This window comes from Eurytemora carolleeae, unplaced genomic scaffold (genome assembly GCF_000591075.1).
Source record: "Eurytemora carolleeae unplaced genomic scaffold, Eaff_2.0 scaffold10, whole genome shotgun sequence".
NCBI classification, from domain to species: domain Eukaryota; kingdom Metazoa; phylum Arthropoda; class Copepoda; order Calanoida; family Temoridae; genus Eurytemora; species Eurytemora carolleeae.
Genome location: NW_019396179.1, coordinates 628,495 through 653,016, shown reverse-complemented (window position 1 = coordinate 653,016; position 24,522 = coordinate 628,495). Strand labels below are relative to the sequence as shown.

Sequence of the window (24,522 nt, the reverse complement as noted above, 5' to 3'; positions counted from 1 at the left end):
GGGTCAGGTGATCGAATCAAAAATATCTTTTATTTATTTCTAGATGATATAGCATACAATATAAATTCCTGATTTAAAATGCGTTCCTGACTTAAAACGCGTTTTTGATAATAAGAACTGATAATAAACGTTCGTTTAAGCTAATAGCCATTCCGCTCTTCTCCGTTCCGTTCCAATATTTTAAAGAACCTGTTCTTTGCATTCCGTTTTTTTTGAACAATGGAACTGTTCTTGATAGTTCTGTTGGTTCTTGTGAAAGAACGATCGTTCTTCAAGAACAACGCCCAGCCCTACCCGTGCCTAGTCTAAATATTAGTCGTTTTTTTTTTCTAAAATCTGACTACTGACCAACAAATAAATCAGACTATGGTAGTAACAAAAAGCAGGTAACAGTACTACCTTATAGGACACTACCAGATGCACAGAAAATGATAATAAATCTACAGTGTATTCACATAATCATGAATTTTGAAAAATAACTTGGATGTCGTCTTTGGTATTTGGATTATCGCTACAAGTGTTCAGTTGAAAAATTAATGCCGCGAATTATTTCAAGGATCGAAGAAAATCTTAAAGATGCATTATCTATATATTCATCGGTTCAAGGTTCGTCATGTACCCGGAGAAAAAAGAGGATATCGTCCTCAGCAGCTTCTTCAGGAAGCTAGACAAGACACAATGAGAGCTAAAAGCAGCAGTCCTCTTGTTCCTACACCCGAGGAAGACGATATGTCTGGGAAATCCGCAAGATTTGGATCTGGAAGTCCAATTCAGAGGAAACCACTTCCGGTGCATGAACCTAAACCAAACCTTCAGGTCATTTTATTTGCTAAATCCAAGGAACTATTACAGGAACGCCCCACTCAGATATTCGCATATTATGTACTGTACACTGTGGGAGGAATGTTAACAAACCCAGTACCCCCACAGAAGTTGAAGTGAAAGGACTAAAGCTCTGATGTGATATTATAGTCCAACAAAAATCAAGTTAATATATCAAGTTAGAGAAAATACATTTATTCTTGGCTTTCTGGTCAATATGGAAATTACAATAGCAATATATTTTTATTCCACCCCTTGGGCTCTTTTCCCTCAAAAAAAAATGCGTTGCCCCTGAATTGTTTGTTTTGATCTCCTCCTTACGCAGTATACAGATTAGACGCATGAAATATGGCGGTACCTGGTCTATATATTTCTTGGCTTAATCAATATTTCACATTATTTTTTAATCTTTCATATCGTTTTTAGATATTTTTTTTAGGCATCTATGCAGCTGAAATATCCGATAAAGAGATTTGGAACTCATGTAAGAGACTCGGTAAAATAAGTTTTTTTTCATAATAAGTAATTATTTAGGTAAACAAAAGTTTAGAAAAGTGTCAACAATAAAAAAGTTATTCCTTCTTAAAATTTTGGATGTTTCTAACGAATACCATTCCTACAACATTTAACTTTTTGCAAAAATAATATTTAAAAATGAATTGAAACTCTGTAACAAAATCAAATATTTAAACCTCAATATCTTTAGAACCCGATGTTGTAATCCTTTGATATTTCAAACTCTTATTATTTATTTAACAGAATTCATAGTTTAAAATATCTAAGGTCTACAACATTTGGTTCCAAAGATATAGTGATTAGAAAATCAGAGTTTGTGACAAAGACTCAATTCCTTTGTGAACCATGCATTCTAAACTTTAAAGCTAAGGCTTTTCATAAATAAGATTTCAAAAAACCAGGTCCAGGGGGATAGAAGGGGTGGGTTTGGGTGAGAGTTGATCCCCTTTATTCTGTGGGAGTTTTTCCAGGGGTATTGTACCAGTACTGGGCCTACTTTAAAGCTGTAAGAGCAAGTAGTAAAGTATACCTACGACTGTATAAGGCAAACAGACCCTTGACACCTTATGAATCAGTCCCTTCTGGAAAGATTTTAGGGGGAGTCCATCCCAGTTTTTAAAATCTGTAGCAAGTTTATATAGTGCGTCAGAAAGCCTGTTGGAGGGGAAAAAGCTTTATTTATACAGTGTTAGTAAAGCAGGGGGAAGGAGGGGGCATTGTAATTTGTAAATATATATTAAGTTTTTGATAAAAAAAATTTACACCAAATACATTACATCAATACCAACATTTCAATCTACACCAACCAACCTCGCTCAGACTTTAAGCCATAACTATGCAACTGTTTCACACAATTGCTTTCTTCACTTTGCATCATCAGTGCTTTAAAAGTAAGAATTTCTGAAAGTTATACTAACAGAGCTGAGTTATGTAATCTTGCTTGTTTCTTTATTTTGCGTTTAGAAACTAGATGTTCTTGTGAGTCAGTAGTCGTGAATGAGTTTGTTTCTTAAACGACCAAAAATTACTAGAAATAATTGTTTTAAAAGTGTAAAACCAAATAAAATCAAAATTACAAAGATAACAGGTACAAATTGTGATTAGTAAACTTCGTTTAGATACGAGAGAAACTAAATATTACCATTACAATAACAAAGGGTTTAGAAGAAGGAATGAGAAAGACAAGAAAGAAGAAAGACGATAGAAACTAATTCATTTTTAAACTAGATTTTTCAGTTAAAGAATATGGATGACGTTAGTCCTGTGTTTGCTGAATCAGAAGAGTTGAACTCCGAGGAAATAGAGAAGATACAAGTAAAACCTTCTCCAAAGCAAGATAAGAAAATCAAAAACTCACCAGCACCTCATCTAAGGTGAAGACAACTGACCGAATCAAAAATATCTTTTATTTATTTCTAGATGTCATATACATACACCCTTACATACATATATATTATTTATTTTTTATTTTTATTTTATGATATGTACGTTTCTAATTTTAAAATTGTAGAAAAAGACCTGGATCTCTTGATCTTGGGAAGCAAGTATCCAGACGCTGTTCATCTACCACTTCGTCAGATGCTAAACGATCATCTACATCTTCTGGAGAAAAAGATCGCTCTAAGAAATCATCAAATTCATCAATTACTCCATCAACTGAATCCTCTCAGGTTCAAATTAAACTAAACTATGCTTGTAGGGCGCTTGTGGCTTTATCTCTGAGCATCTTCTCTTAAACAAAACCAAAATAGTTTGCGGATTTCATAATATTTTTTCGCGCATTTTCAAAATTTTACAAAATTAAAACACTTTTAAACACAGATTTTTTTATTTTGATCATTTATAAACCTTCACTGGTGTCACACACAAAATTGGGGCCCGATCGGTTCAGCCGTTTTGAATAAAGATTATGTTTGATATAAAATAGTAGTTATGTGTTTAATTATTTTTTGTTCCATTTTTCATTTTTATTTTTGTATAAAAAATTATTATCTGTCGGAAAAAATGTAAGTTATATAATTTGGCTATTTTTTTTAAACAACAAGAAACAAAAATCCAACTTTTCTGATACCGTGTGATTTACTTTTAATGTAAACAGAAATACAAAGGAAGATTCATATTTGAATTTCTGCAAAAATATATATATATATATGTTTTTTTATAGAGCGGGATATCAGCTAGACAATGGGATTTATCAACAAAAGATCAAGTTCTACAACAAGCTTTAGAAGAAGAAGATAATTTTCTAAAGGAATAAATTCCATATTTTGCAATATATGGCAACTTTATTTTAACATCCCTTACACATAGCAGTCTTAGCAGAAATATTAGACCCTATTCCTGCTGGGGGGGGGGACCTACAACATAGAACCTGGAACCTGGAACCTAGAACCTAGAACCTAGAACNGGGCTTTAATACTAACTGCCTGAGTCCTCAGGCACACTGCCTGAATGACTGCTTTTTCCTGTAACAAACTAAATCTTTGTTTTGACCCACTTCCACTTGTCAGATTTTGATAGAATTTAGCTTTTTGGAAAGCCTTTAACATAAGGAAACGAATTGCACAAGTTTTGCGAAAAAAATGCAAATTTTTTGCAAACAACCTTTCAAAGGAAATTCGCACATTTTTAGATTTTCTTGATTAAAAATCAGGTTATTTAAAATTTTCCAAAATTTTTTGCATATTTGAAATGGCATGGTCAAGGGCTTTTTAAAAATGTATAATTTTTCATTTTTTGGACAAATTTTTTTTGCAAACATTTTTACTATATAAATGGATTTTTTGATAAACAATTCAATTTTTGCAAAGGAGTTGAGTTTTTGCCACAAACTCTGATTTTCTAATCTCTATATCTTTGTAACCCAATGTCGTAGACCTTAGATATTTCAAACTATTAATACTTATAGATAAAATAATCTAAGTTTGAAATATGAAAGGTTTGCACTATCAGGTTGCAAAGATATTGAGATCAGTAGATTTTAGTCTGTGGCAAAAACTCAATTCCTTTGCAAATGTTTTTGCAGATTCTAAAAGTAGAGCACAAGAGCTTTCCAATGATGTATCATTTGTCATATTTTGACATCAAACATAAAATTGACCCCCCAGCATATCTTGGTTTTCAAGTACCCCAGCAGAGATAGGGTTAAATAAGATTCAACGCTCAGAGATTATTTATCAAAGATTCACAATCAAACGATGATCAGTCATTTTTAAATCGTCATGTTCAGTTGAACGACCTGTAATAGATGAACAGTATTTACACAAACAAACAATCTATATAATTCGTCTGCATATTAAATTAACTCTTATGTTTTTAACAAGAATCCTGAACCAGTCATACTATATTACGGTATTATCCACAAAGGATGATACTTAAGAAACAACAGTCAGAATTTGTTGGGTCTTAGTTCATTATTGAATAATACCTGTAGCTATATATTTATTCTTTGCCATATCATTGAATATACCATTCACGAACTATTTTCAAGATAGAAAAGCCAAATTCAACCTTCAGATCTTCAAAATTAACCCTATCCAGGCTGGGCTATATTTTTCTAATATAGGCTGGAGGGNAATTCTGTCTAATCATGAACCTCATGCAGTTCTGGTTCAGCTAGACCTATATTTTTCTAATATAGGCTGGAGGGGGGGGGGGGGTTCCTCCCTTTGATTTTGCCCTTGCGAGTTGATACATAGGAGAGTGTGGTACATGTCCTTAGTCCAACTTTTCAAGGCCTGCTCATTAAAAAATAACACCTTTAAAGGGAGTGTTCGCGAAAAATGAAAGGGGGTATTGGCTTAATGCGATAAAAAAAACGCTTTTGATCGCTACTAATCTTACTTCTATCTGTTGTGTGTGTAAGGAGAAAATTGTTAAAAACGACTAATACCGAAGAATACAAATTCTTTAAGATGCAACATTCCACTGGGATCGTTAACAAATCATTTTAATTCCAAACAAATCATACAGGTATTACAAACAATAGTCATTGATTATTTTTCGACGCATTCGTAAATAGTTGATATTTCATAATATTTTGTATTTTTCATGATCTGAGAGTTACTTTTGAAAACATTTATTCCTGTTTCGAGGATTTTTGATAATGAAGACGACATTTTCATATTTTACAGGAATGTTCGAAAATCCAACGCCAGCGAAAAGTATTTAAAAAACAAAATCAAAAATATTATGAAATATTAACTATATACTATCGACGCGAAAGAAAAAAAGTCGATTTTTATAAAAAAAATTGAACGAAAATTTGGCAAAAAGGGACGAAATTTTTGCGAAAATGAGGTCGAAAATTTTGTCAAAAGTATATCGAAATTCGCGAAAATTGTGAACGAAATGTGTTTGTGTATAAAATTCTGAAAATCCCACACAGAAAAAAATCGGGAGGAATAAATGAAAACTTGAACATCTATGAGCACGTTTTTCTCATTCTCTTGGATACTATTAACCAATATTTTCAAAATTTTCCCCTAAGAACCAGTTATTTCAGCTCTGCGAATGAAACTAATTTTTCTTAGGATGAGGTTTTTTCTTTAATATACTTCAGTTAATCTTGAATTGGATAATATTGCGGAGATTTTATTTTTTTTTTAATTTAATAAATATCGGATTTTCAGTTCGTGGAATCGTTAGAGTTTGAAAAGGAATTAATTTCTTTCATCCTAATCTTATTTAAATAAGAAGAAAATACTTTTCTCTTCTTTTCTTTAAAAAAAGGATTTATTTTTTCTGTTTTAATATATTTAAAGGGATTGTTCATCATTTCAAAATATTCATAATATCCTGAATTTTTACTTAAAGGGACTGTAGCTTAATTTTATGTGAAAAGAGGACAATGTCCGATTCACAATGATACCCTTTAAACGTGAATGATCACAGAGGACCTGAAATATTTGGAATGTTCGGTATACTACACGTGGTTTCAGAAGATACAATTAATGTTCCTAAATGAAAAAAAAGCTCTCAACAAAACTCCAGTGATGAATAAGGAAATGACCACATCCATAATCAGTCAAAGGATACTGTTGTGAATCGAGGATGGAAGGTCAATTGAAATTACGCTTACAGTCCCTTTAAGTTTTCTTAGTTCTCAATCACGTTTCTGAGCTAAGAAGCCTCAGTTAAACGTTACTTTCCTAATTTTGACTATGGGGGTATCCTGTATATATATATTTCAAAATATTTCAATATTGAATTTAAATATTTAAAATATAAGAAAGTTGAAAGAATTAATGAAGGATCCGATTTGTAAATATATTGAAGAAACCCAGCAGGTAACTCTATTTATAATTAAGGGTTAAAAGAGTAAGAGTTGAGAAACGTGATTTCTTGTGAATCTTCATTTATAGAGTATAGAATGTCTATATCACAAGTTCACAATTATATGCTTAAATAACTTGGAAACCCAGCACTGCGAAGGTCACAACAAGTTACTTTATCTCCATGAGTGCAACAACTTACTTTTTTGTAACCCTAGACATGTTAATTTTTAATGATAACTTTAAATAACAATTGCTTTTGCTTTAGTTATTCTGAACTTTTGGCAATAATCTCATGAAGTTCAGCTAGATAAATAAGAATATTTTATCTAAACATGAATCTCATGAAGGTTTGGTTCAGCTAGACAAATAAGAATATTTTATCTAATCATGAATCACATGAAGTTTTGGTTCAGCTAGATAAATAAGAATATTTTATGTAAACATGGACCTCATGAAGGTTTGGTTCAGCTAGACAAATAAGAATATTTTATCTAATCATTAATCTCATGAAGTTTTGGTTTAGCTAGACATATAAGAAAATTTTATCTAAACATGAACCTCATGAAGTTTTGGTTTAGCTAGACAAAATTGCCAAAGCGCGCATGTATGACTCCTTTTTCATTTTAGGAACTGAGTCCAACAAAGCTAGAGGAATCTGTTCCAACTAAACAAATTGGAAATACAAGAGGTATAGTTTAAATATTGGAAATAAATGAGGTATAGTTTAAATATTGGAAATACTTGAGGTATAGTTTAAATATTGGAAATACATAAGGTATAGTTTAAATATTGGAAATAGAAGAGGTATAGTTTAAATATTGGAAATACAAGAGGTATAGTTTAAATATTGGAAATACATGAGGTATAGTTTAAATATTGGAAATAGAAGAGGTATAGTTTAAATATTGGAAATACAAGAGGTATAGTCTAAATATTGGAAATACATGAGGTATAGTTTAAATATTGGAAATAGAAGAGGTATAGTTTAAATATTGGAAATACAAGAGGTATAGTTTAAATATTGGAAATACATGAGATATAGTTAGAATATTGGAAATACATGAGGTATAGTTTAAATATTGAAAATACATGAGGTATAGTTTAAATATTGGAAATACATGAGATATAATTTAAATATTGGAAATATGAGGTTTAGTTAAAATATTGGAAATACATGAGATATAAATTAAATATTGGAAATACAAGAGGTATAGTTCAAATATTGAAAATACATGAGGTATAGTCAAAAAATTGGAAATACATGAGATATAGTTTAAATATTGGAAATACATGAGATATAGTTTAAATATTGGAATTACATGAGATATAGTTTAAATATTGGAAATACCAGAGGTATTGTTTAAATATTGTTATAATTGTTATAATTATTCAATTTTTATTTTGCATTTTTTATAGATGTAATTGATAATATTATTACATTTTGTCCGTATAGTCCGAATTACGTCATCAGAATATCAGCCAATGGCAGTGCAGTATACTGGTCACGGGATGTCTGTCTGTACCACGTGACATCGACACTGCATTGTCATTGGCTGAAGAAATTGTGATGTAATACAGACTATACGGACTATATGTAAAAATATTATCAATTATATTATATTAAAAATGCAAAATGCAAAATAAAAAATTATAATATGAGCAAACCTGAGATTCTCAGGCTCTTGTGAGTTATAAACGTTTTCAGATTAGTTGCGTATTTGCTAAATATGATCTGTTTAAACCTACAACTTTCATACAAAATCTGACATATGTCCGTTTTCGTTTAATTTTGACACAGTTTTATGTCAATTTCTCGAGACAGAAACATAAGATATGATGTCTTATAGATATCGTTTAAAACCTGAGATCCTCAGGTTTTACCCTATACTCCCTTTCAGTTTTCCTTTAACGTCCCTTCCAGCAAAAATAAAAAAAAATTAATAGAAATGTTTTCAGTTGGGTTGGATCATCTGGACGGACTATGCAAGCTAATGGAAGAACTTTCACAGTTAAAAGATCAAAATCTACATCTGCAAAAGCGTTTAACCTTTCTTGAGGTAACACCTTACTATAAACATGTATTTAGAAAAAAATTCCCCCTCCCCCCACGCTTCATGTTCATAACCCCTGCCTGTATCTTCTGTATTCTCTGTATCTCGAGTATTCCTAGTTCCCTCTGTCTATATCTCCTATGTCTCCTATATCTTCTATATCTCCTATATCTCCTATATCTCCTATAATCTCCTATATCTCCTATATCTCCAATATTATATATCTCATTTCCTATTTCTCTGTATTTCCTATCTTTTATATTTCATTTATCTCCTATATCTTAAATATCTCACATAACTCCCATATCTCATCTATCTGCCATATCTTCTATATCTACTATATATCATTTTCTATATCTACTCTATCTCCTATATCTCCTCCTGTATTAGGCTGGTATGGAGGAGCATGGTATCTCTGATCCCGGGAAAAGGTTTCCTCATTTTGATCCACTGAAAAGATCTGGTGATCTGAAGGGGATAAAAGGAGAGGAGAGAAGAGGAAAAAATGAGGAGATACTAGGCAGAGAAGAGGAAAACATTGAATTAAGAAAGGAGAAAATTGAAGGAAGGGGAAAAATTCTTCCTTGGAATAAACAGGAAGATGATTATAGTTTTAAGGTACTTTTGAATAAGAAATTAATATGATTAATAATAGACCAAAGATCAGCTGACACCTGTTATGCTAAAAACTATACTAAATCTATTCATAAAGACAATATGTTGTACCAACGGCCTGCATCCTTTATGTCTTCAATAAGTCCAAGCCAAAAATTCAAATTTTATAATTCCTATATCTTTGCAACCTGATGGTGTGAAGCTTTGATATTTTAAACCTAGATATTTGATCTAACGCAATTCAGAGTTTGAAATATCTAAGCCTAACAACATAGTAGTGCAAAGATATAGGGATTAGAACATCAGAGTTGCAACAAAAACTCAGTTCCTTTATGATTTTTGGGTATGTTTTTTTATTCGTTTGTTTGGATTAAAAAAAACATGAAAACAGTAATGTATCTCTTAAATTTGAAAGTTCGCCGAAAGAATCCCAAATTAAACAAAGAAATTGAGTCTTTGCCGCAAACTAAAGTTTCACAATCCCTATATCACTGCAACCTGATGGTGTTATCTTTGATATTTCAAGCTTACAGAATTCCTAATTCGAAATATGTAAGGTCTACGACATAGGGTTGCAAAGATATAAGGATTATAAAACACTCATCTCTTTTTTCTGATTTTTTCTTTATTTGCCTAGTTTTGCAAATATCGACATGTTTTTGCAACAACTGCAATTTCATATTGTGAACGTGAGCTGTTTTACATTTATTTTTTCTTATATTTCTTAAAAGTAAATTATTCTTGTTGAAAAACAAAACTTCTATTTGTTATTTTCTAGAATTTGAGTGACATGTATCTAACTTCAAGTATTCTTCAATCAAGGTGGGTATCATGCATCAGCCATATTGGAATATAGCCAACCAACAACCATACAATTTTGATCGGTTGATATCGGATAAATTACAACTATTGGATGATTTCCCCCCCACTTTGGAAAAATGACTTTTTATTTGATAACATTTTTTTCAAATAAAGAAAAGTAAATAGCCTTGAGCCAAAAAGTCATAAAACATTTTAAAAACTTTTTTAATGTTTTTGGCGAGTTTTTGTGCTCTTTCAGTAACACATTTCAATACTATTTTTTAAAGGGTGTTAAAATTTTAAAAGTAAAATGTATTTTTTTGGCGGGGGGGGGGGGGGAATTTAGTGATTATTATTTAATATTAATTTTTTAGCACTTCAAGCTCTTCGGCATCCCTACCCTTGGAGGCGTACAACTTCAGGGAAGACGACATTACAAATCTATAAAGTTAATTTTAAAGTTTTGATCAAATCTAGTGACTAAATCTTATATATATATATATATATATATATATATATATATATATATATAGTAGTAATCTTTGTTTAACTGTTTGTTTTACTGTTTATATATCATATCATGTCTCGATCTTACACCCCTTGACCGATTTGCCTCAATTTAAATAAAGGAAAACTTTCAAGGTTTAAAACAAAGATGTTTATTTAATTGATCGTAAACAGTTTTATAAGGTTGCCGTTGTGAATTGATTTTGCCGCTCATTATATGGACAGACACTTTAAAATATGCGTACAGTCCCTTTTATGAAATTATGCGTACAGTCCCTTTAATGAAATTATGCGTACAGTCCCTTTAATAAAATGATGCGTACAGTCCCTTGAATGAAATGATGCGTACAGTCCCTTTAATGAAATTATGCGTACAGTCCCTTTAATGAAATTATGCGTACAGTCCCATTAATGAAATTATGCGTATAGTCCCTTTAATGACGAATGAAAAGTTGTTATTTACCACAATATTCATGGTAGGTAATAGAATCTGGGAAATAGACATTTAATTAAATTTTACCTACGACGAAACTAGAAAACGTAGTTGATATATTTAGAAACAAATACGTAAGCACTAGTAAGCACGTCAAATAAAATCATTTCGGTTTTTAATGATATCTTATCTACCGGTAGTGTAAGATTTCATCCAACAATAAGATTAATGATTGCAAGATTACGATGGTAAAGGTGTATATCGGAGTGGGTTTACACTAAAGCCCCAGCCAAGGCTTAGAATTAATGCTACTCAATTTTAAGATTTTGTATGGATTGACCAATTTGCAACAAATTTTGATTGGACAACATAGTAGAATCATGGGAATGTTCTTAGCTTGGTTTGATTTCCAGGCCATGTTGGATTTCCTAGCTAGTTCTCACAGGTGTAACACCTTTCTTAAAGCTGTTAAGAATATTATACCATTAACATGCAACTTTTGGAAATTAAGGGCCCGTAACCTTTCTGAGGCGAATTATAGATAAATATACAAAAGCTACAAGCTATTGGGGCTAAATATTTTATAAAAAGCTTACGGGACAACTATTCCATACGGAAATGGTCCGGAATCGTCCAGTCAACATTTTTTAGAATGTCACACCTAGCTCTGTGTATCATTTATCATAGTTATCTATAGTTATCATTTATTTATTATTATCATTATTAATTAAAAATTGATTCAGAAAGGTTCCGCATTTAATTTCAAAAAGTTATTAATGGTATTTCATTCTTAACACCTCCAAGAAAAGTTCCGTATGGCCTCTTCGGATTCCAATTAATTTACTCTTAAAATCTGAGCTTAATATTAATAAAAATCCTAATAAAATATTAAATAAATATGGTCTTGTTGAATTAAAGTGTAAGTACTCCTGGTTCATAATAAAATATTAAATAAATATGGTCTTGTTGAATTGTAGTGTAAGTACTCCTGGTCTAAATGTTCTACGAAGTTCCTCAGTTACTGATTGTGTCAGGTAAATATTATGAAAACTAAATTTAAAAGAAATTTTTTTTTAATTTATGCCGTGTTAAAACCAAATTGGGCCTTTCGTACTCTTAACCTACGACTAACGAGTAACGAGAAAAGATTCAATAGCTTTTGAGATTTCGTTCATGCATTTTCATGGTTGTTAAGATTTTAAGGTTTTTAAAGGTGTACTAAATTATTGGTTTAAATCTTTGGTCAGAGTAAAAATTGTGTATAATACAATAAAAGCATACATATCAATTATCGAGCATGCAGTTTTGAAATAGTTTTAAACTTTATAGATAATAAATAAGGTGCTTTAAAACTAAATCCAAAACGGAATCCAAAACGGAACCCAAAACGGAATCCAAAACGAAACCTTAAACGGAACCCAAAAAGGAATCCAAAACGATGCCCATCGGCCCTACGTCTTACAAGTTGGCGTCAAGTATAGCGATAATTTTTGAAAAATAAAACACAAATAAAAAATAAGTTCAGCTTGTAGATTCACCATATTTTCATAAGCAAAAACTAAACTAAAAAATGCATTTTGGTTGAATGATTTAAAGGTTAAAAAATCCCCCCCCCCTCCCAACATTCTTTTTGTTAAAATTAATTAAAAATTATCTTCTGTAGTCAACAAGAATTTTCAGTCTTTCGCAATCAATTCAAATTACTAAAATATAGAGAAAACTAAAGATCTGTTCACATTGAAAACAAATCTTGGAAAAATGTAGAAAAAAACAATCTTCTCTGAAAGCCAAAAAACAGTAAAATTGACGGAAAATTAATGAAATTAAACTTTATTTCTATACTTACCAAAGAGAATAGAATATAAATTAGAGGGGAATTTACTAGAAAAAAGTGTAAAACGGCCATTTTGTTGTACTGTTTCCATACTGCAGGTATTTGTGCTATATAACCTTTTGGGCCCTGGAATATCATTTTATAGAAAATCTAAAATTAATATTAAAGAAAACCAAATTATGAAATAGGCTGGTTTTATAATTGACAAATGATCATTTCACATCGAAACTATGCCTTTCACTTTACAAACGATGATTTTCCGTTATAACTATAAATCAAATGATGTTTTTTATTCACCTAATTCATTTTATAAAGGTTATTTAAAAGCTTTAAAAAATTCGAAATTGAAATGGATAGTCTAAGGAATATACTGTATTAATGTACTCTGCTGCATATAATTTGTGAACATTTACATGATTTGTACACTTTGAACTCCCTTTCAGGCTGAAAGGGACTGAGAAAATTCATACCGAGGCCGGGATTGTCTAAATTCCACTCTAATATATATTCTATTCTCTTTGATACATACTCATGATATTAAAACTATTTTTAATAGATAGATAGATAGATAGATAGATAGATAGAAGGATAAATAGATAGACAGATAGACAGATAGATAGACAATTTTATCATTAAATATTTAGAGGTGAAGGCTGGGATACAAGAGAAGGACCTCGGAGACATTCATTAACAAGCCTCAGGTTTTTACAATATAAATGGTAACTCTTTCAACAACCCTAGCTATTCTTTACATTTATGTATACCATTTAATATTTCTTTCCTTTTCTAATCGCCCAGAGCTAAATTTCTTAAACTAATCCTACCAACCTTAATCTAAATTTGAAAGTTCGCTGATAATAAATTAAAACTAACTCAAAAGAATTGAGTCTTTGCCACAATCTCTGAATTTCTAATCCCTGTATTTGTGCAACCCAAAATCATAAGCCTTTGCTATTTTGAACTGTAAATTCTGTTGGATCAAATGATCCAAGTTTGTAATATTAATTGCTTTGCACCTTCAGGTTTATCAGATTAGAAAATTTTAGTTTGTAGCAAAGACTCAAATGCTTTAATTTTTACTTTTCTTGTCAAGGGACTCGATGGTGCATCAGGATATTGAAAAAAAGAGAACTAAAAGTACATGGTGCAAGGTTAGTTCTAAATATAGCTTTTAAACACTAACCATGAATATCTTTCTTTTTTTAACCTTTAAGAACCCACAAAGAGTAATTGGTTCTAAACACACAATCAAAACAAATTATCTTGAATTATTATAATTCTAAGAAAATGTATACATAGATAGATTTCTTGAGATATATTATAAAAATTAAACTTGGACTTTTTAACACGAAATACTAATTGTCATTTCTAAAAAGAAATATAGAGATTGAATTATTCTAATAATCCCCCCTCACTCCTTTAATCATATTATAGAAGATGAATATTGATTTATATATTAGGTGAAGAAAATGATTTCAACACGACGAGAGTCCCTGAAGAAAAAACAGAAGTTTGAAACAGATACAATTGGAAACTCCTTTGGTAATATATTATTTAGACCTAGACCTAGCCCTAGACCTAGACTTAGACATAGACATAGACATAGACATAGACTTAGACATAGACATAGACCTAGACATAGACATAACAAAAAAACCTAGACTTAGACCTAGACCTAGACCTAGATCTAGACTTAGGACATAGACACATACATAACAAAATATACCTAGACCTAGACTTAGACCTAGACCAAGACCTAGACCTAGACCTAGACCTAGACCTAGACCTAGACCTAGCTATATAATACTAGAGAGTGAATGTGAGGTTGATGATCTATTCTGTACTAAACCTATGGAAAGGTTTACTGTACAGGTATTACAAATTACAATTTCTTGCAAATTTTTTTATAAAAATCATCAGAGCTACTAGCTCAAGTTAAATTACAAAAATTTAAATATTTAAAGTTCAAAACAAAAAAATCTAAATTTTAAAAAATCTAAATTTTCGTATAAGAGTTCCCACTAAAGGTTGATTCTTAAAAATGAAATATCCAATAAGAAATATTTGAAGATTTCTCTTTGAAATATTTCCAGGAAAATTTGCCGAATGTGAAGAAAGTGCGCGGTAAGCCTCCCGACATTATTCTGAAAAGAGATTTAGAGAAAACTTTAAATTCACCACATCAAGGTATACCTTCTAGACATTGTGTTCTTATTAAAGGGAGTGTACGCTGAACTTTTAATTAACCAGCTTCATGCAAAGATGACCTTTAAACCTTTACTGATCAATAATGTTGAAGATATTGTCGTTTTTCCTGCAGTTGAAATGCGCACACTTTTGTTTAGAAACCACAATTTAAAAAAATTAGTTTTTAAATTTATAAACATTGATGCCAAATGCTCATGATCGGACAGGCCTTGTAGGGTTTCCTTTTTGAATCGGGCAATGTCGTCTTTGTATGGACGCTTACAAAACCTTTAAGAAGGAATTACTGCGATAACAAAATTTTTCGTGACTTTTAATTGTATAATATGTGTTTTACAAAGGGTTTGAAACTTAATTTTCCAAACTGGGTCCACTGAGATCCAGACTACTATCTTAAAAGTTGCATACATTTTTAGTTTTGACGTTGGCGTCTTGGTCTTTGGTTTTACGCGACTATTACTTTTTGATAGTCCTATTTTAATTGGCATAATTCTGATCGATTGAGTGAGAGCTTGCCATCCTTTAGACCCCTGTTCCATCTGTCATGTTTTATACTCATTTTCCAAAAATTACACACTCAATTTGTAAAAAAAAATTTATAACATTCCAATTGAAAAGTTGTAAAATCAAATAAAATTATAAAAATGAGACAAACTTTAAAATGCAAGTTCTGATACCCATGTTTTTGAAGAATGGTTACTTAAAACTCCAAGTAAACCGTATAAAAATGTACGAAATAGAGCATATTTCACATTAGGTTGAGCTACTATTTTAAATCAGAACTATCGCGACTCTGTTTAAGGATATATTAAGAAAAACAAAGTTTTGAATATCAATTTGCAACATGAAAAATAAATTATTTTACAAAATTTAATTATTTTAATTTTTCTAGTTACAGGAGGTGCTGGAGTATTTCGTGAGCACAGACCAGAGACCAGGACAGATCACAACAAGTTCAAGTGGAGCAATGTCAAAAATGCATTTTTAGCTCCACCNTACCCCCCCCCCTTTCCAACAAGTTGCGCGCACATTTTTTGCGCAAAGAGGTCCTTTTTTCTGTAAAAACATGCTATTGCTCGATTAATTGGCGCAAAATCACTTTCTTGATTCTTATTTCATAAGTTGTAGGCCATTATAGCAATACAATGAAGACTACTTTTGGTTTTAAATTTGATTTATATGAAGCTATTAAGCAGCATTATTAAACATAAACATAGAAGCCAAGAGGAGCTGTCAACTAAAAAAGCTTGGCTTTGTTTACTTGTAAAACTTCGAAAAAAGCTTGTTAACAATCAACACTTTAATGAAAAAGCTTGTCTTTGTTGTATTGATATTATCGCCTAATTCTGTAGCATGTAATGTGACGCACGGTTGTTAATCGTTTTTGAAAACGATCATTAAACGATCGTTTTTTGTTTGTTTTTTTTTCAATTGTTTTCAAAACGATCGTTTCGTTTTCGGAAAAAACGATCGTTTTTGAAAACGACCCACTCGTTTTGAACTTTTAGAAAACGAATAACGATCTTTTTTATACGATTGTTTTTAAAAAACGACCTTTTTTGAAAAAACGATCGTTTTTGAAAAAAAATTATTGACAATTATGTTAACGATCGTTAATGAAGGGTCGTCGTTAACGAATGGTTGTCGTTAACGATCTTTAACGAAATGACGAACTTTATAAAAACAGTCGTTTTTGAAAAAACGATCGTTTTTGAATAAAGAATTACATGCAACTTTACTGAATGTCGTCTTACATGAAGTTTAACAGTTGTCCGGGGGAGTTAAAACTTCTTGATATTTCCTTAAAAACTACTCAATGATAAATGCAGATGCCCGTGAGGTCGGTTTCCTCTCTTCGTTAACGATCGTTAACGAAACGACGAATTTTATAAAAACGATAGTTTAAAAAACGGTCGTTTTGTTTTCGATTTTTCGTCGTCGTTTTCATATTGAAACGACCTTTTTTCAAAAAATGAAAACGTTAACATCCCTAGCACTTATATAATGAATAAATAAATAAATAAATAAACTCTTCTCCAACTCTGAACTTCATTTTATATTTATGACCGTAACTTTTAAGTCTTTTAAAAAAAGTTTGATAAAGTTTGTATACAACTTTACAGTTGCCAAAAACTAGCCTGAGATCGAAACATTAATTAAGTATAAAATGCTAATAATCTTTTTTTTTTTTGGGGGGGGGGGCGTGACAAACTAAGTAAAATGTATCTAGATATATATACAGGTCCAGTGAGAATGGAAATTAAATAATTGAAATAACGCCGAGCAGTGTCAGAAATAAGAACAAAAGAATTGAGTTTTTGCCGCGCGCAAACTGTGATTTTTGAATCACTTCATCTTTGCAACCCAAGTTGTCGACCTTTGTTATTTTAAACTGTAAATTCTGTTTGATCAAATAGTTGACGTTTGATATATCAAAGGTTTAAACCATATGGCTAAAAATATAAAGAGATTTGTAAATTTGGGTTTGTTCCAATGAAAGATAGAACACTTTTTTGCTTTCATTTAATTTTTTTTGTGTGTTGCAGTGGTACTGTAAATATCATGCAGCCGTTGTGTACATATCAATACAATGAAGACGACTTTCGATTTAAATCTATATTTCTACACTCCTGTATGCCGAGTCTATTAGAGCCTGATCCAATCAGGGATCAGTCATGTGTTTGTTGTCTATTCTAAACTAATAGAAATAGCCTAGCGGTAACATATATCTTTCTGTGTCATTATCCAATAAGAGCTATGAATCCTTCAATCGGCGCTATCAGTAAATGGAAATATTTACTTCTGTTGAAACTATGGTGACTAACAAGCTTTTAAACATCATGGATACGCATAATCATGGAAACAAAGTAAATCTTTAAAATAACTGTCTATGAGTTTACTTGTAAACTTGTAATTCGAAAAACTCTTGTTAACAACAAAAATAAAAAGATCGCCTGCATTTCTCTATTTGCCGACCATGCACTGTACAAAAAGATTTCATCCCTTCATTTTGTCTGTGTGTATAGGCGAGCTGACGATGATGTTTCCCAATCTCTTCCCTCTTCTCCAAATAGGAATAAGAATCTTTAGAATCTCAAAAATTGTTGTATGTTGCCTTAATTTTGATTCGGCTATAAATCTTCAATTTACATAAATGTAAAGCGTAATCTGATAGAAATTAATCAACTTTTCAAAAAAAAAGAATTTTCCAAAATTAGATATTTTTTAAAGCATTTCCAAGAGATTCGTAATTTTCTGAGAATTCTTTTGCAGTTCCAAGGATTTTCTAGAAAACAAATTGTTATTTTTTTTAAAAATATGTTTCTTGTTTAGCTACAGGGGACCCAACGGGATTGTATCAAAAGATAAATCACGAATTTCTCCAGTTTTTGTTTATGATGATCAAATTATTCAACAAATTGAAGGATCTAACTCAGAAAATAGCAATGAGGTAAATATGTTATGTTTTTTTAGACATAATTACAGTGAGAACCAGAAAATTTTGGAAAAGGAACTTAGGAAGACGACTTTTAAACTCAAAGTGTGACTTTAAATAGTCATAATGAACATGAGACGCAACTAGTGTGCAGTGTAAACAGACCTATTTCTGCAATATACAGGGTGTCCCACATCAAATTAGACCGCGTTAAAATGGGTCTAAATAACGATTTGGAGGACAATCAGACAAATTTTAGAAGAATGAATCATTTTGAAAATTTTGATTTGGCGAATAAAAATTTTCTTGCAGAAAATGCTAGATTTTTCGAGTATTATATGCGTATTTGGGCGTTAAAGATTGGAGAAAGTCTAATATGATATGGGACGCTCTGTAGTATGCCGAGTTTAGCATCTGATCCAATCAGGGTTCAGCCATGTGTTTTGTGTCTATTTTGAACCAATAGAAATTGCATGGCGGTACCATTTCTATCTATGGCATTATTCAATTAGAGATAAATCCTACTATCAGCGCTATAACAGTAATTTTTTACTTCTACTGAAACTATAGTGTTCACTCAATATGTGATTTTATAAGTTACTATGGAAACTATTTACTTTGTAACATCAATTACATTAAATTACTGCTATAATTTTTTTCTAGGATTGAACATTTTTTGGGTAAATTTAAAGAATAAATTTTTCAACTTATACAAGATTAACATTGTATTATTTATGCTTTGTCAGAAAGCTTATTGTAACAAAATAAAGAAAAACACATGTAATAATATGAACATTTTGCCACGACGATTTATAAAATTCGAACTTTCATTTTCTCTGTATCCGGAGGTTCTCGCCTTTTTAGAAACTATTCTTAAATGTATACGCGTGCGTTAAGAAGTCGGACTATTTACATAAAAACCTAGATCTCCTCTCTCCCCTAATAGATAGATAGATAGATAGATAGATAAAGTTTATTGCTAAAATACATGTATCTGTGTACAGAACGAGTTTACAATCACAAATTGATGATTATATTAACAGTACAAGTATTAAGCAATTAGGTGGAAAATAGCTCTTGGCTGTTTTGATTATTTTTTCCACCTAATTTCAATAATGATAACAAAACATTTCAAGTAAATAGATTTAAGGAGAATTATTAGAGATCAGGGTGCGATTTTATCTTATGCAAAATAAATTATACATTAATTCGAATAACTAGAGTTTAAAGTAATTTTCTGACATGTACACAACAAATATTAAAGCATATTAAAACATATCTAATTAGTTTAAATATATCTTATTGGAAATTATTTTTATTTTAGACTTTGAATATTAGTTCTGAGATTCTCAAGAACTATGAAAAACTGCAGAGAAGTTTAAGCGATGAGTTTCACAGGTTTAATATTTTAATATTATTTAAACTTTGTACAAATTTAAGAATTGAAAATGATTCTGTTGAATTTTAGCCACAAATTAATCCTTATATTTTGCACCTTAATGTTGCAAACTTTGATACTTCATTATTAGTAATAATAATAATAATAATAATAATATTTTAATATTTGAGTTTAAAATATCAAAAGTTTTCATCATCAGGTTTCAAACATATAGAAAGTTTTGTGAATCTCAGTTTCTTCGTATTCTTTAAGAATAAAATCCCCATATAAAGATCATAAAGACAAAAATATTTCTTTAAAGTATTTACTAAGATGGGTATTCTAACATGAAAACTTAAACTTATATTACTTTTAAAGGAATTGAGTCTTTGCAACAAACTCTGATTTTCTCGTCCTTGTGTTGTCCCAACCAAATTTCATAGACCTTAGATATTTCAAACTATGAATTATGTTAGCTTAACTTATCTAAGTTTGAAATATCAAATATGTACAACATCAGGTCGCTAATATATTGGAATTCGAAAATTTAAGTTTGTGGCAAAAACTCAATTCCTTTGGGCAATTCGTCGTTTAAAGTACATCTTACATTAAACAAGTAAAAACTATTATGAAATATCATCTGTGTATACGAATGCGTCAAAAAAAATCGATGATTATTGGTTGTAATATCTGAATGATTGGAATTAAATTGACTTTTTTCGATCCGAGTCGAATATTGCAACTTTCTGGATTTTTTTCTTCGCTATGAGTCGTTTTTAACAATTTTCTCCCTTTAGACGCAACAGATAGAAGTAAGATTAGTAGCGATCACCATTAAATATTTTTCGACGTAAACCTTTACCCCTTTTCATTTTTCGTAAACACTCCCTTTAAATTATTTTCTAAACTTAAGCAAAACATCTTGTAATGCAACAGAACTTCTTCTAATAAAATTCTTATAATTTAAATATTGGTTTTTGTTTCATTCGTTTTAAAGTGACCGTAAACATCATTCCAATTAAGCCTCAGGAAAGAGAGATTTACAGCGGTATCTTTTAAACCTTTGACCGAGAACTCTGTGTGTTAATCTCTAAACTGGCATTCTAATTGCCGAAAAGCAGAAGTGTACGCTATCGTACGCTTCCTTTACATACATTTCCGGAAAATTACGAATGTTAAATGGTTTTAAACATCCTTGATTAGATAAAGGTTTAAAGGGTATTGTAGTGAATAGGAAGCAACACTCACAAACGAAGGATTACTTAAAACTATATATCAATATTTCCTTTAGAACTGATTTTTTATGCAACTTTTAAACCGGAAAATTAAAAAAATCAAAATTGGTTTTTTCCTTTTTCTTCAACGTCATTGTATATATTGAGATTCGTCAACGTTTTAGGTTATTTAACTGACGCGGAGTTTCTCAAGTCCACATTTTTAAAGAAAAAAATAATTAGATTATTAAGTTGTCCTGAAGAGATTAGAAGATCAGTTTTGGTTTGTTTCTATATATTCAAATAACGGTCAAAAGCATAGTGATAGCAGATTTAAAACTCTGGCCCCAAAAAAGTTTCATTATTTCAGCCAGGTTTCTGAATCTTGGATTTATTTAGTTATATTTCTAGAAAAATGTCTGACTGGGAGAGAAAAAAAACCTGGAGAGAAAATTTAGGCAATTTTTTCTCTTTTATCAAATAATTTTGGAGATGATTAAAAAATTCTTCAAGGAAATATATTGCTTTATAATGCTCATATTCTAACATTTTTATTAAAATTGAAAAGTTGATAGTTATTATTTAAAAAAAGTTAGTTTGAAGGTTTTTACAAAGACATTTTACCGAAAATGTTGCTCTCAACGCACATTTACCAAAAATTTCAAAATTGTTGATTTTAAAATAGAATTTAAGAAAAAAATAGTTTGGACATTTTGTAAAGATTATAAAAAATGGTTGAGCATCGCTTATATTCAATCATTTTAAAATAGAATTTTTTTTTAAAAACATAGTTTGGACATCGCTTATATTTTATCATTTTTCAATAGAAATAAGACAAAAATTGTTTAGGAATGTCCTTCGACGAAACAAATCTTTCAGCTGACTTCAGGTCTAAAATTTAAAATTAATTTTTTAACATTAAATATTTAAAAGATTGTCTGTTTTCTAAATTTAATACATCCTGATGTTTTATCTAAAACTCAATCATGGAAAAAAAAATTTTACAACTGCTTTACGGGTAATCTTACTTTACCAAGGGTTCCCAAGACTAAATATTATTTTGTTTGGCAATACTTGTTTTTACTTCATAAGAAAGTTGAACAAAATTGTACCTTCAGAAATTTCAATAATTTTAATTTGTTTAAATGAAATTATTTGATATAATAAATGGATCTTTAGATAAAAAAAATCTGGAAATTGAGATATCTATTCATGTAAATGACAATATGGTTTTTGGCCGGAATTTGTACTTGTTTGTTTATTTAAGGTTTAAATTCAAGATTTTTAATCCCTAACAATTTAAATTTAAACCGAAAACAAAGAAAAAAATAAAATTTACAACAAAAAACATAATTTCCCAAATAGTAACACAAGACAGTTAGATATTTAAATTTATTCAGTTCAAGTTTTATAAAAATTTGCAATTTTTTATTAAAATCCGCGAAATTGCAAGGGCTGCTTTGTCTGGCATAAATTGTTAATTATTTGCCTCGCTATAAATGAGAAACTTTTTACACCCAAGATCATGAAATTGTGAGTAAAAATGTATGATAAAAATTTTCTTAAAATTGAATAAAATATTTTGAGTTTCCGTTCAAAAATTACAAATTAAGAAATTGAATATCCCCCTTGATTTATAATTCTGTATTCGCCCTAGCTTATAGTGGTAAAATTGTTAAGTTGTTTCCTGATTAATACACAAATTGTTATTTTTTTTGTGCCTTACAAATCGGTGTACACATCCTTTCTAAAAAGAAACCTTGAAATAGTCAAAAAATTGAATAAAAGTGATCTCGCGCATGGAGTTAATTAAAATTCATTTTTCCAAAGCAAAAAGTGGATAAAAAAATCAGTTATTTTTCGGTATTAATAATATGTATAAAAAGATTAAGTCACCATAATAAATACTTGCAACTTTTTTAAATCCTGAATTCTTTGCAACCCAATGTCGTAGACCTTAAATATTTCAAAGTAAGATTTTTGTCAGTTTAAATAGTCTAGGTTTGAAATATCAACGGTTTGAGCCATCAGGTTTCACAGTTATGGGCATTAAATATTTGAGTTTGTGACAAAAACTCAATTCCTCTGATTCATCTTTGCGCCTTATACAGGAGGAGTCAAACCTAATCCACAGGATACACATCAGAAGATTAGAGCCAGGCCTGTACAGCAGCATAAAATACAGGTTAACATAGTTAAAAACACTGTTTACGTTTCTCATTTATAACTTCCGAATTAAGATAGGTCGTCCTTTTTTCTTGTCTAAATACATGTGGCTAAACTTATCTTGTGTTTGTTTAGAATTATAGATTTGAGATCACACCAAGTTTTTTACTTCTTAATTAAGAAATATGTTTAAAGTCGACCGGCCCACCAAAATGTGTTTAAAGTCGACTGGCCACCAAAATATATTTAAATTTTAATCTTTCGATTAAAAAAAATGAAAATCCTCATCGATGATAATATTCTTTTCTAGCGAAACCTTTTGATCAGATTCTAAATATACATATTTTTTAAAGAAAAATAATATTTCTAAATATATATTTCGTCTTATAGTCCAGGGGACGTACAAATATAGGTTTGTAATTATTTTATCCGAATTTTTTCTAATTAAAGATAGAATATATTTGGATTATGGATAGAAAAATTTAAACTTTTAAATAAAAAATGCTGAATATATAACAGTTAGGGACAATGCCAATTTTGTGTATTGATTCTTTGTAACAAACTATGAATTCTGATGGGTCAAATAATTAAAGTTTGAAATATGAAAGGTTCACACCAAGGAACTATATACAGGAACGCCCAACTCAGATGTACGCAAATTGTGTACTGTACATTGTGGGAGGAATGTAAACCCAGTGCCCCCACACAATTAAGTTGAAGGGAAAGGTCTAAAGCTCTGATGTGATATTGCAGTCCAATAAAAAACAAATCAATATATCGAGTAAGAGCGAATGCATATGATTTTTGACTTTCTGGTCAATATGGAAAATACAATAGCATTATATTTTTATTCTACCCCTTTTGGGCTCTCAAAAATAATGCTTTGCCCCTGAATTCTATGTTTTGATCTCCTCCCACTGCAGTACACAGATTTGACGCAGGAGATATGGCGGTTCCTGGTCTATATATTTCTTGGTTCACACCATCGATTTAAAAATTTGAGTTTGTGGCAAAATCACGATTCCTTTCTACATATATCTTTAGAGACGCCAGTACAATATATTTGTAGTATTTGTTCTCGCAATGACACTGCAAATACACCAGAAAGAGAAGGTCACATTTTTGCGACATTACTGTTGCGGCTTTGATTCTGATTTATGAACAAGTATAAGAAAAGAAAAGTTATCTGGTTAAATATTTTAAGAAATTAATATAAAACATTCTTGTTCTTTTCAACAGCTCTTTAATAAAAAGAAATTCTCATTTAA

The 24,522-nt window shown here is 30.4% G+C and overlaps 1 protein-coding gene across 1 annotated transcript; it reads left to right on the top strand.

Annotated features, from left to right (window-relative positions):
* Positions 1–378: 378 nt before the first annotated feature.
* LOC111697340 (uncharacterized) lies at positions 379–21,990 on the top strand. The gene is made up of 24 exons (XM_023467308.1): positions 379–386; positions 607–816; positions 1,262–1,318; positions 2,575–2,711; positions 2,849–3,008; positions 3,503–3,589; positions 5,970–5,996; positions 6,591–6,626; positions 7,242–7,302; positions 8,571–8,671; positions 9,056–9,283; positions 10,059–10,102; positions 10,456–10,503; positions 11,999–12,055; positions 13,500–13,556; positions 13,949–14,006; positions 14,316–14,397; positions 14,666–14,727; positions 14,949–15,042; positions 15,953–16,085; positions 18,394–18,511; positions 19,821–19,894; positions 21,500–21,546; positions 21,938–21,990. Exons 2-24 carry the CDS (start codon positions 679–681, stop codon positions 21,988–21,990), a joined length of 1,959 nt encoding a protein of 652 aa, XP_023323076.1. The 5' UTR covers positions 379–386; positions 607–678.
* The last annotated feature ends 2,532 nt before the right edge of the window (positions 21,991–24,522 follow it).